This window comes from Centrocercus urophasianus, unplaced genomic scaffold, assembly GCF_019232065.1.
Source record: "Centrocercus urophasianus isolate 14NV4802_14NV808 unplaced genomic scaffold, USGS_Curo_1.0 seq_13, whole genome shotgun sequence".
NCBI lineage: Eukaryota > Metazoa > Chordata > Aves > Galliformes > Phasianidae > Centrocercus > Centrocercus urophasianus.
In genome coordinates this window covers 28,546,784-28,568,749 of record NW_024884475.1, presented here as the reverse complement: position 1 = coordinate 28,568,749, position 21,966 = coordinate 28,546,784, and the positions used below count along the sequence as shown (strand labels likewise).

Genomic DNA, 21,966 nt, shown 5'->3' with positions numbered 1-21,966 from the left:
TGAAATGAAATATATTATTTTTCTTCTGTTGGCAGTAATAGTATTTTGTGAAAAAAGGACATTTATGAACAGGAGCTGACAGCAACCCAAATGATACTCCTCAGTATCAGGCAACAAGGAAGTGAATAATAGTCATGAGACGTGATTGACAAATACAGACTAGGCAAATAGTGTGTACAATGGCTGATGTTCATAGTTATCTCAATTCAACTGAAAAAATTTGGAAAATCATGCTGTGGTTTAAGGTTTACTCATACTGTCACACATCATAAAAAAAAAAAAAAAAAAAAAAAAAAAAAAACACCCACAAGTACATAGATATAAAACATAAGCAGAGGAGAAGAGTGTGTATTTGAGACAGAAAAGGAAGGGGCTTGAAGTATTTATTTCAGATGTAAGTTCAGCCAGCAGTGCTAATGAATGATTTTAAAAAGCCATCTCATTTTCCTAAGAGCCAAAGACAAATTCATCATTTGTTTTAAATCTGTAAGCTTTTATCTTTTTTAATGCATATTAATTTCCTGGTTCAAGCTGTCATTCATAGCTAAGTTTTGAAGCTGCATGAGATCTTTCTCTTAGCAGAAACCCAGATATACTCAAGTACTTTGCAATAACTTATTTCTGTGCATACAAGACTGAATAGTCATTATTCACGCAATTTAGAAAAAGCAACAAAAGTCCTTTATAAAACGGATAATGAAGATGTAAGTATAAAAAAAATGACCTCACATAAGCATATATTGTATAAAGTCTTGTTATCTAATTTTAAGAGAAGAATTACTCCTTATTTTAAATAAAATTCGGTGAATATTGCAGTGCAGGTTACAGAACAGTTTTCCTTTCTGCTTTCCTTACCTTTACAAAGACAAACTGCTGCTCTGTGATGACGAGGAGTGACAAAACTCAGCCTGGCTGTGCTGTGAGTTGACATGATATTCTCATCCAGTGTTACTTTTTCTTCACAAAATTTCAAAGGACAGTCTAGGCCTGCACAAAGCTTATGGAAAACATCAATTATCCGAACACCTAGAATCTCCTCTAGGTCAGGCACAGAAGAATTTATCTTGTGGAGCAAAATTCTCATTGGATGCTGAAAGCTTCCAGATTTTTCAATATTCAAGAGGACATCAAGGTTTGAAGGAGGATCAGAAGGCTGCAAACTAACAATCTGGATGTCGTTTCTCCTCACACCTAAGATGTTTCTTAAAGCTCTCTGGAAATTGCGCCAGTAATCACCAATGAATTCTTCAGGAGCAAGGTTTGCAAAGCGTATTGTAATGCTGTGATTTAGTAAATCTTGTGTGATTTGTTTGATGTGCACAGTAATATCAGCTGCAGTTGTAAATTTTCCATCTGTAACAGTGACATTTAGGAGGTATTGTCCCACATCTAACCTTTTATGTGCTATTAGTTTGCCTCCAGTACTGGAAACAGAGAACATGGATTCCATTTTGGAGTCCAGGCTATAAGTCAAAGTATCATAAACATCTTGGTCAGTTGCATGAATTTTTCCAATGACACCACCTGAATATTCTTCGCCAAAGGCTGTAATAAAGATTTCTAGAGGCAGAATTGCTGGAGCATAAATGCTTTCTTCAATAACTCTAATATCAACATATGTCAGAGATGACAACGGTGGCTTTCCATTATCTGTGACCTAGTGGAAGACAAAGTTATAATTAGATTTTTTGCTTTATCTCATCAAATTCTGTTGTAGGTATGTGTACATTATGCAGTAATGCTGCATTTTTCTACAAACGCACACACAAACATACAAAAGTTCTTATGGGTAAATGATTTTTAAAAATTGCAAATTCAGGTTTATGACAAGTTAATTCTGAAAATTTAGAACACTTATTTTAAACACACACACGCAGACATGTTTCACTTCTTCCAAGATTAAAAGGGTGAGGTGTTCTTAATACCTCTACGTGCAAGAAAGCCTACTAGCACTTATAGCAAATGCAGAGGAAATGCACAGTAGCTGATTTCGGACAGCAGATGGTGCTCGAAGCTTTTTTAGGGCAAGCATGGAAACAAATTACAAACTCAAAATTACTCATGGAGTCTAAATTTCTAACAAATTTCACCACTTATTAGTAGACGGGTCTTGCAGACAATCTAAATGCAGTATGCCAAATAGTAGTGCAAAAGAAAAACAATGAATGTAGAAAGTTACAGTTAATTATGCTGTCTTTCATGATTAGTAATCATGGAGAGGAAAAAAAAACCCAATCTGTGATGGTATTTGCTTCAGACAATTACAGTAATTAACAGAATCAGCCTCGCTCAATTTTAAAGTCTTTTAAACATCATGTCCCTTATCTTTCATCCCATACCAGCATACACAGGTATTAGGAGGAGGGAACAGAAAAAAATGATTATAAGAATAATAAAGAGTATTCCTTTGGGTTTATTTCTTTCACTTTACATTTCTCAGTTCTTGTTTCCCTTCTAGCTTTTTCCCAGTGCTCTTTTGCAATTACTGAAAATGAGACTAAAGAAACAGGCAAAGATAACGTAGATATGATGTGAAGGAACAGAGAGAATATGCAGGGCTCAGAGAACATAAGATATCCTTCACTGTTCAAAAGGCGTTGAAATAATTGTACCATGACTACAGGTTGATGGTGCACTCCTCAAATCTATACACAGGAATTGCTTTTGATTTTTTAGACAAATTTAAGCAAAAGAAAATAACTCCAGAACACAACATGTGTACAAAATTTTTAGAAGGCTAGGTATGTGTCTCACATAACTACATACTTCTATCAGTAATTCCACAAGGCAAAGCTAGAAGCTTGACCTCTAGTTACCCAAGCACAAATAAGGAGAGAGACAGAGAGACGGAGCAAGCTTATGTTGGCAAAGTTTTGTTTTGCCTAGATTTCTGCCTGGAAACAAGACAAGGCAGGCAGTCTATCTGCAGCACAAAAGCCCAAGGGAAAACACAAAAATACTTAAAACAAACAAGCGAGCAAAATTGTAACAAATGGACAGCAAGTGGGAAACAAGACCCCCAGAAGAAGCTATCTTTCAATAATGTAGATGCTTAAAAATCTGCTGTAGTTTTAAACTAAAGACTTCAGAAGTGCAGCACAAAAGAGACCGTATGACTCATAGCTGAACATTTCACACGCTAATGCTATGAGACATTTGTTAATGGATAGTCTATTTCCTTTGGAAAAAAGGAAAGCAAATCTGAGTGGCATGTACATGTTGAGAAAAAAAAGGCTCATGTGAAAGTTTATTAGTGGTGGTGATTTCTGTGTGTGTATGGCAGAGGGAAGATTTCTGAGTTCAACTAAATCCGTAACATAAGAAGAGCACTGCCTCAGCAATCCATTCAGAGAGAAATAAAAGCTGTGAGTACAGTAAAGGGGCCCCCCTTTACTGTGAAGATCAGTTAAAAAACAAAACCAAGCAACAATGGATCATGTACAGCTATTAACCTAGGAGCTGCAAGAAGAAAGTATAGAAATTAGAGACTTGAGAAGATTTCTTTTTTTCTCCATGAAAAAGGAAATAATATCTTCCCTAGAAAGTCATGTATCTATTTTTATGTGTGTCATTGAACCTGAAGACTTGTGATACAGAAATTGTAGTTTTAGTCTTAGATTCCTTCAAACTTGTGTGTGGTGACTTACTGAAGAAAAGATAATTGCAAATTATAGCACTATGTCAATTTAAAAGAAATGATCATAATAAGTGATGATAAATGGCAACTGAAAGACAGTGATGCATTTCCAGAATCCATGCAAAGAACTTCTAAATCAAAGTATGAGACAAGTACAAAATATTAAGATTGGGCAATATAGAACAACAAAAAAAATACATATGTATGACTTTAGTGCAGTCTTATAATGATGTACAAACTCTGAGAAGTGTTTGTTCTAAATGAGTACTTTGCTTTAAGATGCTTATTTAGTTATTGAGTGTGATTAAAATTCTCCCTTTATCCATTCTCTAGAAAAAATGACACTGATCATTTAGCACTGATGCTGTGCTAAAGATAAGACAGCTGAAGTACTGACAGACTGCTTACAGGCATTATACCGTCTAGGTGGCTTGGAAATGAAAAGAATTGCATGAATCCATCAAGAGAAAAGTGTTAGATTGATCTATTGTACTTAACAATAGGCAGACACATTAGGAAGGGCCAAATGTGCAGCTAAACCATGAAGTGGGATTAAGACAGTCTAACAGTCCACACAGCAGTCAAAATTGCAGCCATGTACATTAACAGGAATACACTTTAGAAGCAAATTACATATAAATCATAGAATCACCAAAGTTGGAAATGATCTCTAAGATCATCCAGTCCAATCGGCCACCTATCGCCAGTATTTCCCACTAAACCATGTCCCTCGGTCAACACCTAAATGTTTCTTGAACACCTCCAGGGACTCCAATGCCTCCCTGGGCAGCCCGTTCCAGTACCTGACCACCCTCTCTTTTGAAGAAGCTTTTCTTCATGTCCTAAATCAGTTACTGTTTAGAGAAAAATATAAAATGCAATATACAAATCTTGTATTTTATGAATAGCACACATAGGAAAAATACTGTTTGATATTCTCTTCTCTAAACAAAAACACGGCTTTGGGAAAACAGTACAGAATTTGGAAAGCATATTATGTAAGTGTGACAAAGCCCACCTTTGAATCCTGCTTTAGACTAATACAACCTGGGAAGGCCAATAGATCCTTCACTTGAAGGCTAATCTGTCTCACCAGATCATTAGCAGATCATTACTGAGAAGCAAATAACTGACAGTGGGATGATTTATGTCCCTGACACCTTTCTAATCTATATTCTTAAATCCTAAACTAAACTTAAAAGGAGCCTTTACCTATGGCTACTTATACTCATGTCTCCTGATACAATGTTTCAGTGACTCAAGAAACAAATCACAGTACCTCTGGGAATTTTTTTTTGTTCCCCAAAGAGGTCAACTTTCTATAAATACACTATCATTATTACCCCATTGCAGACAAAATTCATTACACTCTTGAGCAAACAGTACTGCTGTAAAATTCTACACCCTTATTCAGAAATGATGTGCAATATTACATATGAGAATAACAGAGATGTAAAGGCCATATAAACTCATGTGAAAATAAAGGTGAGAACTTTTCTTAAAAAGTATCTTTGGAAATGAGGTATTTGGAAATTAAGGCCAACTACTTTAGCCTATCAATTTTAAATCCCCTGGTCACAGTTTCTTAATTTATTACTGAACAAAAAAGGACTAGATAAGATTTTTAAAAAAGGTTTTTTTTTTTTTTTTTTTTTTTTTTTTTTTCTAATGTTAAGGTGCCATTTTAGAGAACTTATCTAACTTATCTATCCTTTACTGTAATTCTGATTTTCAGACGTAGCCTCGACCTTCTGCACAACTGTTGCAAGTGTACACAGACACCCTTCCAGGGTCATTTTTGAATTCTTTGCAATAGCAAAATTCTGAGACCTGCAAGTACAGTGCTTCTGCTTATGAGAATCAGACAGTGAGGTTGAATGCTATGTGAAAGGTTCACTGACTTGGTTTTCCAAACTTAAAAAAAAGATTACATGTTTTCAATTGCCCTCAAAAAAAGAATGTAGTATTACAGAAAAATGTCAGTACTGCCATGCCATGAAAATTTTAAAATCCCTGTTGCCACTGTATCAATGTATTCCAGCTCACAGCTTCAAGCATCAAAGCAATAGCGGGGGCAGGAGTTTGCAGTGAACAGGAGGTGGTTCAAGAGACCTCTCCCCTGCCGGCTTTTCCAGACAGATGCCAGAGTACAGCAAAATGTGTAAGCTAAAATATGTACCACATGTGAAAAGCCTTATCAAAAGCACTCACCCTGTCAACATTTCACTGGCACCAAATGCTAACAGTTAGTTCACCTCACTATTACATTTGCAGTACTATTCCACTTAAATCAACAGACTGTCTGAACATGCTACTGGAAGGGACGTGCCTCAAATAACTACTTAGCATGTCATGATCTCGTAACAGAAAGACAAATTATCTTCCAAGTAACAGGAAAAGGTGGTGGTTTGTGTACAAGTGGAGAAAGTTTAATTCTTAAACTACAAAGCAGCTAGACGTAGTGTATCCTACCTTAACATGTAGTAAATAGTGATCCCTCACTTTGCGATTCAGAGCAGCAGTTGTTGTCAGTACTCCTTGATGGTTAACCTGGAAAGTGTTCTCTTCATTTCCACTCAGGATGGTGAAAAGAAAAGGAGGACCATTGTGAGAAGAATCCTTGTCTGTCACCAACAACTGAAGCACACTAAATCCAATAGGCTTATTTTCCTAAAAATGCATTACACAATCACATTAGCTTTGTTGCACTTGGACGTATATACTGACATTCACTTTTCACGAAAAGAAAGAAAACCAAATTACAGTCAAATCAGCCAATAACTATCAGTGAAATCAGAATGACAAGGACTGTTTAAGAGCGAATAATACACTCTGTGAAGAATGATAAAAACAGTAAAAAAATTCATAGGTTTTGATTCTTTTCTAAAGCTTTGTATGAGATTGTTGTAGGTAGCTTAACCTTGAAACTTCACATTTTCCACTTTCAGTCAGAATTAAAATTACAGAAGATTAACTACCTAGTCATCAAAGATTTCAAATGTAGCTAAAACACTCACTAAACATAATTGAGTGCCTTCGTGGGAGGACTACAAAAACGTATTACTCCATCTCACCCCTTGTGTCTCAAATTATTGTCACACGAATAAAGCCACAGTCTGCTTAAAATACGAAATCCAAGTTTAAAAGTTTGTATTATAAAGTTTCAAGTTGGCATAATGTTGATGTCTGATGTTTCAGACTCTTTACAGACTTAGGCTTATTGAGCCTCTGATGTTCCCAACCTTACCTCAAGCTGAGAACAACTCTCCCATAACATGTGTTATATTGTATCTACCAGATTTTATACATACACAAATTTTAAATGCCAAAAAAGTAGAAGTATCATTGCAAAGTATAGTAATAAAAAACGCTGTTCTTATAGTTGCAAAACTCTCAGTAACAAGAATACTTTCTTCTTGAGAGAGTAAGCAGGTGAAATTTTGTCGTTAATTTTATCAGATATGGCAGCCTATTTTTTTTTTTTTTTTTCTTAAGAAAACCAGACAAGGACCAAGATTTTAAGTATTATTTACAATTCAACATCTAAATTTATTTAGTTTTAATACTAGCTAAGAACATTGCCAGTTGCCATTTGTCTGTATTTGTCCATTCTCAGTGTATAGGAGATGTAGACCAACGTTTCTGGGCAACTCCTCTAGCTTTTTCTCTGCGTCCCTCATACTGGGGTGGGTTAATATGAATGAACAATAAAACAAAGTCTACCTTTTTAGCTGAGTGGGGGAAACATTACCAATATTAATTACGTTGACTTCAAAAAAGATTTGAACTGAGGAAAGCAAAATACCTTTGATAGCACACTAATTCAAGACATCTTACTTGTATACTCTAAACACTGGGTAGAAATAAATTACCTTACCCTCTTTTGGAAAGGTGCCTTCACAAATCATGTAATGGTCCTGAATAGAAGTGGTATGTTAGATAGGCACAGATTCCCAGACATTACTGTCCGATCTTTGCTTACCTACTGCACAAGGCCAAGGACCAGCAACAGCGAAAGGACCCAAGGGATTGAGCTGACATGTTATCAGAACCAAGATCGTAATAATTATTGCTTCTTTCTCTTCCACTCATTCTCTACTGAATTTGGGAAGGCAAGAAGTATGGAAGCTGTCTCTGCTATCTTTGCCTTAGTAGAGAGTTCTCTGAATCAGGCAAATATTTGATGGCCACTGAGAATCCGCCCCACTAATACCATACTAAGGAGCAAAATCAGTCAAAGAGTTGGTATGTAGCACTGTGAAATACTACTCCTGTTCTAATTGCTTCTGATCCCAGAGGAGGCCAATAGGAATGACCTCAAACTATGGGTCAAAGTGCAGAATACCTGCTCAAAGATCCAAACGAAATAGCAAAATTATTATGTATTCTAACCTGCTTGTATGATGTTAAGAGCACTGTAAATATGAATTCAAACTCAATGTATTATATATACACATACACAAAGTAAAAGAACACAATCTCCTTGCAAAGTAAGTTTCCAAATAGACTGCACAATATGGACTTTGTAAATCTTAACACACTTATTCAAGTATACAGTCTCATTAACGACCTTAATTAGAAAATGACGATATAGAAAATAAAACTGAAACATTAGGTTTATCATATCCCACAAAATTTTTTCAAGTCACAAATCAACATTCAAATAATATTATTGATTTGATTACTAGAGCATTACTGTATGCATCTAGTTTACCTGGATGATAACGCTATAGTTTCCTTTTGAGAATACTGGAGGATTGTCATTTACATCAGAAACATCAATGTTAACTGTAGTAGTGTTATGTCTAGGTGGGTTTCCATTATCTGAAGCTTGAACTGTCAAGGTATATCCTGAAATCTATTTAAAAATTATAAACAAAACCAAAAACATACATTTAGTAAAGAACAAAGAAAGAACAATCAACTCATTTTTTCTTTTAAGAAATATTTTAGTGTAAACCTCCAGTAAAGCTTGCCTTTCTATCTTTGATCATTTTTCCCTCCCCACAGATAGCCCCCCAGCCCTGTCTCAAAAAGTACTGACAAAAATATGATCATATTGTCACAGCTGTACCAGGTCTGCTCCAAAAGTAATAACTCCTATTTTATTACCCTGTTCCACGACTTCAGAGGTGGATGTTCAACCTTCCCAATAATATTCCCTTACATTTTGTTGCCATGCAATAGAAATCAAAATGCATATGAAGCAAAAGTGTGTAACTGAATTCCTTCATGAGAAAAAAATGGCACCCACTGACATTCATCAGTGCTTGCTGAACATTGATGAGATCAAATGGTGGATGTGAGCACAGTGAGGCAGCGCGTGGTGCATTTCAGCAGTGGTAACAGGGACAGTGGGTCACCTCTGCTGGTGCAAGTTTTTACAAGCACAGTTTGTTCATCACTGTCAAACATGTGTAGCTAGTGGTGATCATATTGAAAAATAGTGTTTTGTTGCTGAGACTTTCCTCTACCAAATAGTGTTATTGTGCTCTTCATATCTGCTATAGTTTCCATGAAAGTAAATAGGAGGCATTACTTTTGGAGTGACACACACATTAATTTTGGAACATTTAAAGTGATAGTTTAGAAATATACTCCCAAAACTGTAGCCATAAAAAAAAAACAAAAAAACAAACAAACAAAAAAAACCCTATAATAAATTCAATACCTATAATATACTCAAAAAAGTATAGAAAAACTTACCTTTTCTCGGTCCAGAAGTTTAGTCACTTTTATTTCACCTCTTGAAGGGTCAATTGTAAAAGGATTTCCCTGATTGCCATCTGTAATTGTGTAGTGAATGTGGTTGTTTGAAGGTCCATCGGCATCATCTGCCATAACCTAAGGGAAATTACAGTCTCATTTAAAACAAGTCTATACAGATTCTATCATCATTCACACAAACTCATTCCACAAATGAATATGTTTTCATCTAATGAATTACAGTACTACACAGACCTTAGGAGAAACATCCTAACATTAAGAACATACTAGCATCATTTAATTTTTGGAAAAATTCAGAAAATTACTCCTGTTTTCTCAAGGAGAACAAAATATATCATAAAACATTATCCACTTTCCCATAATATTTCAAGTCTCTGGCTTCAAACTTTTTAAAAATTAATTTCATTTAACTCTGTGGCAAACATCTTTATTAATTTATGCTCATCTTCCAATCATTAATTATTCCTTTCAGACTGAAAACACGATTGTTATAACAGAGTATTTCAAAGGAAAAAAGCGAAAATACGTACTGTAATGACCGATTGTTCAAGCACAGCATCCTCACTGATTACTGCAGTGTATGTGTCTTGGCTAAACACTGGAGTGTTGTCATTGATATCAGTTACGTTAATATTCACTGTTACAACATCACTTAATGATGGTGTGCCTCCGTCTGTGGCTTCTACTGTCAAGTAATACTCATGAGAACTTTCGTAGTCCAAGCTGTCAATGATAAAAATGGCTCCTATTGGAGGAAATAAACACACAGAAACTCACTGTTACAGTGAAATGATACATACAGAAGGTCGGTTCATGCCACTACTATTAAAGATTTCTACTTTAAAATCACCAGGCTGGGATTTTATAATTGTAGAAAGTAGCATAATGAAGAAATTTAGAAAAATTATTTTTAACTTTTTAAATTAAGATTAACTGAAAATACAAAAATACCTTTAACCCTGACTTTCCTTGCATTAACATTTATTTCAGATGTGGAGAGGACAACACAGAGAAAGTAGGAGCAATGTCTGGCCATGACTTATTATCAATAGAAATATCTCACTTAAAGTGAAAATTCTTAACCAAATATTTAAAATAGTTCAGTCACTAATATATGCATTAATTTGCTGCTGTAAGAGTGTTTCTCTGGAATTTTCTTACTCATTTCAAATCTGTGAGTAAGTTAAACTGGCAAATTACTTGTACAGTACAGTACCGTGCAGGTGCTAGAAAAAGTAGTAGGAAGAATTATAATTTCAATTACACTGATATATTAACTATTATTGACTTTCAGATAGGGATCTTACTTGAAAACAAAAACAAGCAAAAAAACTCAGCAGAAATGAATTCTAGAAAAATAACTATATAGGAAAATAAAAGCTATAATTGAAGTTTACAAGAATTTTTAACAAATTATTGCCATTAATAGGGTACATTTTTCCAAATAAGCTAAGTGCTTCCACTTCCAGAGACTAAATCTGATTAACAAGTGAGCCTGAAATCTCCATCATCATGCTAGATATATACTTGAATAGAATACTCCAATCTTTCTTTAATGACACATCAAGCTTCTCTGGAATGATTGTCTTCATGGGGCAATATCTACTTTTCCCTGCCAATTTCATTTCTGATCTTTCTTTCACCAAGTCTGGATGCTTGTTCTGATTACATGGCATTTGTGAAAAAAAAAACCAAAAACGTTAGGCTTCTGTCATTACAGAACCATGTCTTCCCTCTGTGTAGAAAAATTCCAGCTAGGAAACCTTACCTTTTGTCAACTATATGAATATAACTGAAATAAATAATAAATAAGAGTGATAAATAAATTCTACTCTCGCTTGTTAAGCACCTTGTCAAAATGGGTGAGCAAACGGTAGCACTGCCTTTACAGCAAGGATGATGCACATACATTATACAATGTATTTGCGTGCATTACTGCAAAACACAGTATGGTGTTATTCTTGTTTAAACTAACACATAATTTCAGGATAAGATAAGACTGAATAAGCATTACTGCAAGATCAGTTACATTCTTACCTGTTGTTGAATCAATACTGAATTTTCCATGTTCATTCCCACTGACTATTGAGTACGTGATTTCAGCATTGGCTTCAATGTCCCTGCTGGCAGCATGGATCTGGAGAACTTCAGTCCCAACCATTGTGTCTTCTGATATACTTGCACTGTACTCCCTATACTCAAATACAGGTGGATTATCATTTATATCCAAAACAGAAACTATGAGACTACTTGTGGAAGACAGCCTTCGAGGTAAACCCTCATCTGTAGCCTTCAAAGTCAGTGTGTACACAGCTTGCAACTCCCGATCCAAAGACTTCTCTAACCGGATGATTCCAGAGAATTCATCAATAGAGAACTGGCCCTCTGCAGAGTTCACCAGTGAATAATGGATTTTACGGTTCATCCCTGTATTTTGAAAACAGTTACAGAGCATGAAGCAGTAGACAAAATACGCCAACAAAAGAACAGATCTGACAGCTATAAGAATAAAATGTGCATGTTAAATACTATCATTCATGCTACAGTAAATTTCAGCAGAAATTAATGGCTTCTGTCAAGGGCAGAATGATTTCCAAAAATATGTAATTAATTTAAAAAGTTAAGCTAGCCCTCCATTGCACCAATTTTCTGCCAGATAAGAAAACATGAAGCATGGTTCTGCTTCAGTCACAGTACTAGCTAATATGAAACGATTTGTAATACAAATCTAATTATAACCTTAGAACAACAACATCTGCTTAGCAGGCTTAAAAAATAACATGGGAGGATATGGAAGAGTTTGGCTTTATCAAATAACTAGATGCAGTTCCAATGAGTTCATTTAGGAGCCATAACCCAAAACTGACAGGAATATAACTTCCGGCAACGTTTTTGTAAAGGAGAGCAATCAAAAAACTTGGCTTCTGAGCCAAGTATTTTGCTCCTGTGTCTCAAAGATGAGGGAAATGTGAAAACACCTGTCTACTACCTTCCAGCTGAGCAACCTAACTATTATAGCACAAAGAAAGTTTGTTGTTTCAAAAGAATAAGGCATCCATAATTTGATTAATAATATTGTGATATATGGAAATCATAATGACATTATGCCGTTTTATTCTTCCTTACAATAACAAAGCTTAAGAATGTACTCTTTCTAATGTCATTTTCAGTTTGTGTTCACTTAAATACTCCTAACTAAATAGTAACAGCAGAGACAGCAAAATCTTAATAGGGTAACATATGCTTTGGAATAAAATGGAATAGTTCATTTGGAATGGGCCTTTGAAGTATATCTTTCAGTAGTCCATTCCTGAGAGGTATCAAACACCTGTCAGTTCCCCTGAAAGACTTAACACCTTTCAGAATAAGATTAAATAAGCATTACTGTAACTTTGAGACTAAAAAGGCAAAAGTTTTGGTCAAAGAATGCATACCCGCATCTGCATCTGTTGCTTGCACTCTTGTCAAAAGTGTTTTAGGCTCTGTGTTTTCAAATACCGTAATGGAGTAAGGATCAACTGTGAACTCTGGGGCATTATCATTCACATCTTCCAGAGTCAGAATAATATTAGCCTGGCAGAATCTTCCTCCTCCATCTGTGGCTTTCACTAGAAGGTAATAAATTGCTTGCTGCTCACGGTCGAGTGGCATTAATGTTTTCAGTTCACCTATAAACAGAATAACAAATACGAGTTCATGCAAGTTGCAAAAATTACATATCCCTAACATGTTCTTTTCTAATACCTCTGTACTCAGCAAAACAAAACAACAATTTTCTTTTTGAGAATAGCTTAATCAGTGGCCAAGTCAGTGATCTGCCTTTTCAGGTCATACTGAATACATGTCTCTTTTTTCCATCGCTTTTGAAGGAGAAATCAGCTAAAGTAAGAGTACCCAACAATGTAGAGACAACATGCATGCGTTCACAAATTAAAGTGTTATCATGTAAAGTAAATTAAAATGTGATAAATTTCGCATACTGTTTTCCTGGCTGTGTTCCGTCCACAGGAAAGGACTTCACCCTCATCTTCCAACATTCAGTGAATAAACAGAGCTATTTACACCATCAAATATAACCAAATTAGCTATTACAGACAAATCTCCAGAAGTCTAACACACATTTTCTTTCCAAAGTGACATTAACCACGCCTGGAACAATGTGTAGCCGTTTTCTCCTTTTGACTGATTCAAAAAACATTCTGAAATACTGTTTGCAAGTATGCTAGCCCCAACATTCTGAATTTATGTGACAACTTGTTAGCTCAGCATACGGGTGACATTCAAAGTCAATCTCCTTGAAGTAAGATCCTTTTCATTTATTTTGTCACTAAAGTGTGCTTATTTCCTTCTCTATATTTCTGCTATAACTTTGTATCTATTTTGTTAATTTTTTTTCTACATTATTAACTCCCTTTCTACTTATCTACTGCAGTTTCCAGTGCACAGAGTTTTTGCACTGGCCTACATAATAATTCAAAAGTAGTGAATATCATGAAAAGCAAACAATGTCAGGAAAGTTAAAAGCTTATCTTTATTATATACAATGATTCAAAAAAACCTGCCAATTTTGGCATTTACTATGGAAAGGAAACATGTTGCTCATTATAACCTCTGCCCATTTAACATGCCAAACCAAACGATGGCAGGGAGAATCTGAATGAAGATTATCTTATCTTTAGTTTATCAACTCTGATTGCTATTAATACAATATAAATAGTACAAAAATTCATGGCATATTTTTACTCCAATCACTTCTGCATGAAGTCTCTGACTTCAGGGCAGTTGCCCTATTTACTTTAGTTTCTCAAGTATTAAACACTTGCCTTTTCCCTAGCTTCTAATCAATATATTTATGTACTACAAACTCATATAATACATTAACTCTTAATGAAAAGCTTCAAATACTGACATTTATGTGTATCATAAAGTAGTCATAAAACATTTTATAAAATGAAGTCCTGATTCCTTTTGTTTATAAAGCTTTGTTACCTGTGTCGGGAGAGAGTCCAAACTTCTCTGCTCCTGGGCCATGTAATGTATATGTAATTTCTGCATTGGAACGAATATCTGCATCTGTAGCAGATACCTGCATTATCAGTTTGCCAGGAAGAGCATCCTCAGGAACAGTATCAGTGTATAAAGCCTGAAAAAGTTTTAAATTTCATTCAAAGACTTAACACACAGAGTAAATAGGCTTGGAAAGGGGATGCAAAGAGAGAATGGCAGTTGAGAAAATATTGTTTTATAACAATATATATATTATATTATAATATTGGGAACACGTGAAGTGAATCAGAGGATGAAATACTGAAAATGACAAGGACTTAAAATTTTCCAATTAATTACTTCACATTTATTACATTATTCAAAGGCAATTATTACTAAAACTATAGGGACTTTTTGAGTGTTAACACAGATGAGAACTCTGAACACATGTAACAGATTAACTGATAATTAAGTGCATTCCCAAGCAAGGAGGTCTGAATTTTTAGCAATTTCCTTTTTTTCTCTTCTGGTAAATCATCTTGCCTAGGTCAGATTCAATCCAGAAGACACCAATACCCATCTTTTATGTTGCACTTCCTGAAATACAAGCTTCCAGTTTAAAAGGCACTAAGCACTCATATAACACATTTATAGCACTATATAGCTAATATACAAAGACTGAGCCTTATAGATAACATCAATATTATCAAAGCAGTAAAGTTAAAAACACTGACTTACTAGTTTGCAGTTAACGGCAATCTTTTGTACACATGTACATGTTGATCAACATAAACACAGACTAATAAAAAGAATCAGTCACTGTATATTTGATCCTTCCCAAAAGAAGAAAACATTTTGCCTTTCTGCCCATTACTAAAATTAAAGGAAGCTGTCTATGAAAATCCAGTTTGCTTATAATACACTTCTGCTTCTCCCCCCCTTTTTTTCTTTTCTTGTTTTCCTTTTTCCCATTTGTTATATTTCATATCTGTTTTTGCAAACTATCATGTGATAAAGTAGATGACTTAGTAAAAAAAGAAAAAAATTGTGGATCACAGATCTTTGATTTTGGACAACATTCCAGGCTTTTCAACTCTTTTCCCTCCCCTTCCCCACCAAGCAATGGTAAAAACTAAGCAATGGTATTCAGCATCTTTTGAGACTTCGCTTCCTTCAGAAAAATACAGCATACAAACTGTAATAGAAGCAGATTAAAACAGTTCCTCAGGGGAAAGTATGCATTAAAACAAGAGAAGTGACCTAAAATTATTTTAGTACTACTCTTAAAACACCCAGCTAGTGTTAAAAGTACATCAATGAATTGTCTTTGATTATTTATTTAAATAAACTTGCCCAATTGCTTTGACAGAATTCTTAGTAGTCCAAAGCTCTGTTACCAACATTAAAGGAACACCCATTTATCTGTCTCCTAAGAAGCAATTTCAGTGCAATTTTGCCTATGGAAGCAACTGGACATTGAAGATTATGCCTACCTTTTCACATACAGGGCTGTTGTCATTAGCATCAAGGACTTTAACCTCCACCACAGCTCTAGTAGCAAATGTTCCATCAGTAGCTGTAATATTTAGAAGGTAATGGTCCTTTTCTTCCCTGTCCAGGGGCTTTTTGACGTAAACTTTCCACTCATTCTGTATATTTTCAACAGCAAACTGTCCCAAGAGATCACCTCCTATAATATAAAAGTAAACTTTGAATTAAAAACAATACAGAGAATGCTACTATTACTCTATCAACACTAAACTACATCTAAAAATAAAATAAAATAAAAATTTAAATACAAATTTAGAGCAGCCACTTTCCACGTGTGGCTGTACTTGAAAAAGTTTTAATTTTCACATAGAAATAGTAGGCTTTGATAAAATATTTAACTGCTGCCAATAGAATCTATAAAAACCAATGTAGGAATTCATGTAGCAGCATTATAGATAACATTGTAAGACACTGAAAGAAAAACATTATAATACTCCACTGGAAGTTAATTATTTTGTATTTCTTTGATTCTGTTTTTAACCACAATGGTGATTTCAGTGCAAATATATATTTCTTTATAAAATACAATATAAGTGAACTAAACAGAATACTTAGGGAAGCATGTTGAGCAAAACACATATCAAACAGGAAGCCAAAGAGTTGTTTTCCAACTCTTTTTCCCCTTAATCATCCCCACTGATATTTAATCTTAAGACATACACTTTCTTTCTTTGTTGCTAAATGGTTTCAAGTATGTTTCAAAAATTTGAAGGATTAAGTTATAGCGCATATAGTTCCAGGACACCTCAAGTGATTTTTTTTCTGACATTATTCAAAAAAAGTTACCTGTAATGTAGTAAGAGACTTGTCTATTGTCTTCTTTTGTATCAGCATCAGTAGTACTTAAGATGGCAATTATTCCTCCTGAAGGGTCATCCTCACTGACTGTTCCTTTATATATCTCTGCAGTAAAGCGTGGAGGGTTGTCATTCACATCTGTAACAGTAACTTCAACCACAGCCAGAGAAGACAGCTGAATTTTTTCACCTCGATCAGATGCAATCACTGTAATTTTGTATTTGTCTCTCATCTCATGGTCAAGTTCTTTGAGAGTGGTAATCCAGCCAGTTTCCATGTTTATGGCAAAAGACTCTATAACATCTAGTTCTTGAGAAGGATCTAAGCTGTAAGTGACCTGCCCGTTAAGTCCTGAATCTAAGTCAGTTCCTTTTACTTGGATCACTCTTGTTCCAACTGGCATGTTTTCTACGATGAAAGCTTCATATGGATTGGATTCCAAAACTGGTTTGTTATCATTTGCATCTCTTACTTGAATGCTTACTTCTACTGAGGAAATAACATTATAATCTTCATTTGTATATTGTGCTAGCACTGAGAACTGGTACCATTTAGTTGTTTCATGATCAAGATTCTTCTCAAGTTTCAACTTCCCAGTCTGTCGATCAATCGCAAAAAAATTATCTCTATTGCTTTCAGGAGTGTTCCCTTTAATCAGACTATACACCAAAGTCTGATTATGCTCTGCTTTGATAATATCTATCTCAGTTCCAACTGGAATGTCCTCTGAAACCATGTAAGAATAAAATGGTTCTGAAAATTTTGGTAGAGACACTTCTGGTGGGAGTATTCTAGCATAAACGGGAACAATTGACTCTTTCTGAGGGGATCCGCCATCAACAGCTCTAACAAAAAAGGTTAGAAACTCATTTTCTAAACCAATTAAGCTTTCTTTTGTTGTAATTATACCAGACAAAGAATCAATTTCTAAATTCTCTTTAACATTTTCGGACTCCGCTTCAATAGTATATGTGATGTCTGCGTTTGTACCCTCATCAGCATCAGATGCCCAGACTTTAATGACAGAAGTTCCGCGTGGAACATTAGATCCAATATTTACTTCATACTCCATTGCTCGAAATTGTGGAGCATTATCATTGTCATCGGTTAATATCACATTAACTGTACAGAAAGCAACTTTTCCTCCCGAATCTTTGGCCATTAAACTAATGGCAATTACTTTTTCTGCTTGTGTTTCCCGGTCAAGCTTCTCGGAGGTAAAAATCTGCCCTCTCTCACTTATATAAAATCTATCTTTGGCAAAGTCATTTATAATGTGGTAAGTGATATGGCCATAAGTACCAGAATCTTCATCTCTTGCTCTAACTACGGTCACTAAAGTATGCAATGGAGCATTTTCAGCTAGTTCAACCTCGTATTCATTCTGACTAAAAACAGGGCTGTGCATATTAGCACTTGTTACAGTTACACGAACTTGGGCCGAGCTCCTGAAAACTCCATCAGAAACAGACACATTAAGAATATAATGTGGCTTCAGTGCCTGCCTGCGTAGGTTTGAGACAGTGATAATGCCAGTTTTACTATTAATTACAAAATTCTTTTGGTCATTGCCTGTCATAATGGAGTACTCCAGTTTGTCAGCATCTGACCTATCTGCATCTGAAGCTTGCACGCACGTCACAAAATGTCCATGAGGAGCCAGTTCACTAATTTTAGCTTCATAAACCAATTGGTTGAAAAGAGGAGGGTTGTCATTTAGATCGGTCACATCAACAGTTATTACAGTATCACTGCTCAAGGGCAGCATGCCACCATCTATGGCCCTTATTAGTAACTTGTGTTGCTGAATTTTTTCATAGTCCAAAGTTCTTGTTGTGAGAATGAGTCCAGTGCTGCTGTCTATGTGGAAGTACTCATGACTTTCAGTGTCATCCTCAATCAAATGATAGGAAATTCCCCTGTTTGTTCCAGAATCAGCATCTGTAGCACTCACTTGTACAACAGATGTTCCAATGACTGAGGCCTCAGAAAGAGTTACAGTGTAAGACTGCTCTGTGAACACGGGAGGATTATCGTTGATGTCTTCCACTATTATGTCTACAAACACATCTGCATGCGCTCCAGTTAGGGAGTCTGTCGCTCGGACATTCAGCTTGTAGGCTGGATGAGACTCAAAGTCAAGAGGGCCAACAACGTTTATCACTCCAGTGTTGAAGTTGATCATGAACTGATTGAAAGGATCTCCATCTGTGATGCTGTAAAACACTTTAAGTCCTTCTGGGCTGTTTGCTTGTACATGTACTACAGGACTATGAAGCTGAATATTTTCTGGTATCTCTGCACTGTAGAAAGGCTTTTCAAAAACTGGCATAGCTTTATTCATAACTGTAATTGGGACTATAACTTCAGCAGAAAAAGCAGGTTCTCCTCCATCTTTTGCCACTACTGTGACCAGGTACTCCTTATTTACTGTGTCTGGTTCAAACTTCTTCTTCAGAGAGATTTCACCAGAGGGATCAATCTGGAAATGTTCATGATGCTCTTTAAGATAGTAATGCACTTCTCCATTTCTGCCTGCATCTTTATCTACGGCGGTGACACGTCGAATAACACAGCCTACTTCAGAGTCTACTTTAACTGCTGCATAATATGGAAGATTGACAAAAAATGGAGCGTTATCATTTACATCTTCCACTGTGACTTTAACTACAATATGTGCAACAACTGATGGTTTATGTTCCTCTGTCACTTCTACGACCACATCAAAAGATTCTTGCTGTTCACGATCAAATGGTATTCCTGTTGTTGAAAGGACTCCTGAAGTTGGGCTTACTTTAAATCTGCTATCTGGGTTTAGAATACGATAAAACAAAGGCTCATTTATTTGATTCCCTATAGCAGTAATCACAGCTATTGTTTTTGCCTCAGTGGAATTCTCCTGGACTACTGCAGAGTAAGAACTCTGTGTAAATTTCAGTTGGCTTACTTTGCTTTCTTTCACATTAATTTTTACAGATGCAGTGCTTGCAAATCTGCCATCAGATGCTCTCACTGTTAATTCATATCTACTTCGTAACTGAGTTGTATTTTGTACTGTTATATCTCCAGTCTTGGGATTTATTGAAAATTTTTCTCCAATGTTGCCTTCGATAATGGAATAAATTAGTTGTGAAAAAATGCCTGAATCAGCATCAGTGGCATTTACGCTGATGACTTTCACGCCTTTATAGGTTGGAACCAAAATGGATGTGTCATACACCTCTCTTGAAAACACAGGAGGACAATCATTGATATCAACTACATAAATAGTAACATTAGCTGCATATTCTGCATATAAACGTGGAATACCCATATCATGTACTTGTACAGAAAAGTGGAAAATATTTGTCTCCTCATAGTCCAGACTCATTAATGTCCGAATGGCACCAGTGCTAGAATCAATGGCAAAGTACTTGCGGACAGATGGTTCAACAATTTGATAAACAAGCAAAGCATTTGATTCTTTATCAGCATCCATAGCTCGAATTACTAATGGGACATTCTTGTCAGTCAGAACCACACTGTTAACTGAAGCTGATTCACTGATGAGTCCTGTATATTCAGACTGCATAAAAATTGGTATATTGTCATTCTCATCCCGAAGATGTATCAAAACTGTTGTGTTAGTAGTCAAACCAGCCATGTTTGTTCCCTGCACAGTTAGTGTATAAACAGGCAAAGTTTCAAAGTCCAGTGCCTTCTGTGAAACAATGACACCCGAGTTTGGGTTGATAGCAAAGACATCTCCTATATTACCATCTTTTATTTCATAAACTACAGAAGACAGACTGTATGCTGTAACCATTCCAACAAAACTGCCAATGCTAGCACTTTCACTGATTTCTGTAGAATATTCTTTGGCTGTAAATTTTGGCGAGGCATTATCAGAAACTGTAACAAATATATGCACAGAAGTCACTTCATTCATTGGAGGATCTCCTTTGTCTGTAGCTTTTACCATCAAGTTGTACTCTTCCTGGTTACTATGATCTAATTCTTTAGCAACTTTAATTGTACCCAAGATAGGATCTATGACGAAGGAATTTCCAATATTCCCTATAAAGAAAAATAAAGTAATTAAGAAAATTAAAGAATGATTGTTTATTGTACAAAAATGACAAAGTAAAGAGAAAATAGAGAATGTTAAAGTTTCTTAATTTTGTTTAAGAAACATCTGTAGCCTCTCTGGAAAGTTTTCTGTAAAGAAGAGTTTGCAGAAATTCTAAATTTAATTGTAGAAACACTGCATAAAACACTAAACTATTCAAGACTTAAAAATAAATGTAAAATATTCTATTCCTTAAAAAAAAAGAAAAGGCAAGTATTCTGCAATTTTCAACATTATAAATCATACGTTTTCTTCAAATTATTTTTGTTATTGAATTTGTGCTTAAGCCTACTTAAGTACCTACTGAAGCTGAAAAGAACTTATATTCAGAAATTAACGTTAGTGGAACTCAGGTCCCATTTCAGGATCTAAAATAATTAGACAGTTCTAAAAAAAGAAGTGTTTTAATGGCACTTCTGAATCTCAGTTGTTTATGCAAGTATTGTTTAAATCTCTGCTTCAGAATGAACCTTTCTGAACTGGACCAAAATTCACATTTTCTCTCACTTCATGTTAATATATAGGTAAGTTATTCCCTGTGATCAAGTATTAGGAGAAAAATACTATCTTCTGACTATTACAAGCTGACGCTTGATAACCATTTTTCTTCATGTTTTTCAAATACATGGCTGTATTTCACTGCACAAAATATTCAGCTCATGTACTAAATAGAGTAAGATTAATACTGTAGTTCCTTAAAATTTGTATTACTAGAGCCATGATCTCAGCACGGAAAAAAATTTTAAGAACTTCTGAGTTATGCATACAAGTAGGCAAGAGATCAGCTTTTATTTATTTATTTTTTTAAGCGGAGGCTCTAAACACAGTGGCATTCTTAGAATATGCAATTACAAATCTAAGCAGCCATTACAAACATTTAAAGAATGTTCTATCCATATGCTTAGAACATCAGTTACAATGCTTTAGCCTCCCAGTTGGTCACTCTCCTATAAAACAAATCTAACAAAGTCTTACATTTACTCCTACAAAAAGCTAGAAGAAAGGAAGAGAGCAGCATGTAACTTCATTTTAGACAGCATGCATACAGAATCTTTTTCTTGCAGCATTTTGTCATTTCTAACACATGCACTGCTGAACTAGGAAAGGCTAGAGAAAAGTTTCATGTCTTGCCTAGAAAAGTCATATATCCTCAAATTAT

General features: G+C 35.2%; 1 protein-coding gene across 3 annotated transcripts in view; it reads right to left on the bottom strand.

Moving 5' to 3' along the window:
• The window catches only part of FAT1 (FAT atypical cadherin 1), a 102,168-nt gene that overhangs the window by 10,444 nt on the left and 69,758 nt on the right, over positions 1 to 21,966 (bottom strand). For all 3 annotated transcript variants that reach the window (XM_042811547.1, XM_042811542.1, XM_042811543.1), the window contains exons 9-18: positions 16,688 to 20,755; positions 15,844 to 16,040; positions 14,354 to 14,507; positions 12,799 to 13,032; positions 11,402 to 11,791; positions 9,895 to 10,109; positions 9,344 to 9,481; positions 8,352 to 8,495; positions 6,110 to 6,307; positions 856 to 1,657 (exon numbers count right to left, since the gene is read on the bottom strand). In XM_042811547.1, the coding sequence (XP_042667481.1) occupies positions 856 to 1,657; positions 6,110 to 6,307; positions 8,352 to 8,495; positions 9,344 to 9,481; positions 9,895 to 10,109; positions 11,402 to 11,791; positions 12,799 to 13,032; positions 14,354 to 14,507; positions 15,844 to 16,040; positions 16,688 to 20,755 (6,540 nt within the window). The remainder of the gene's footprint in view (positions 1 to 855; positions 1,658 to 6,109; positions 6,308 to 8,351; positions 8,496 to 9,343; positions 9,482 to 9,894; positions 10,110 to 11,401; positions 11,792 to 12,798; positions 13,033 to 14,353; positions 14,508 to 15,843; positions 16,041 to 16,687; positions 20,756 to 21,966) is intronic.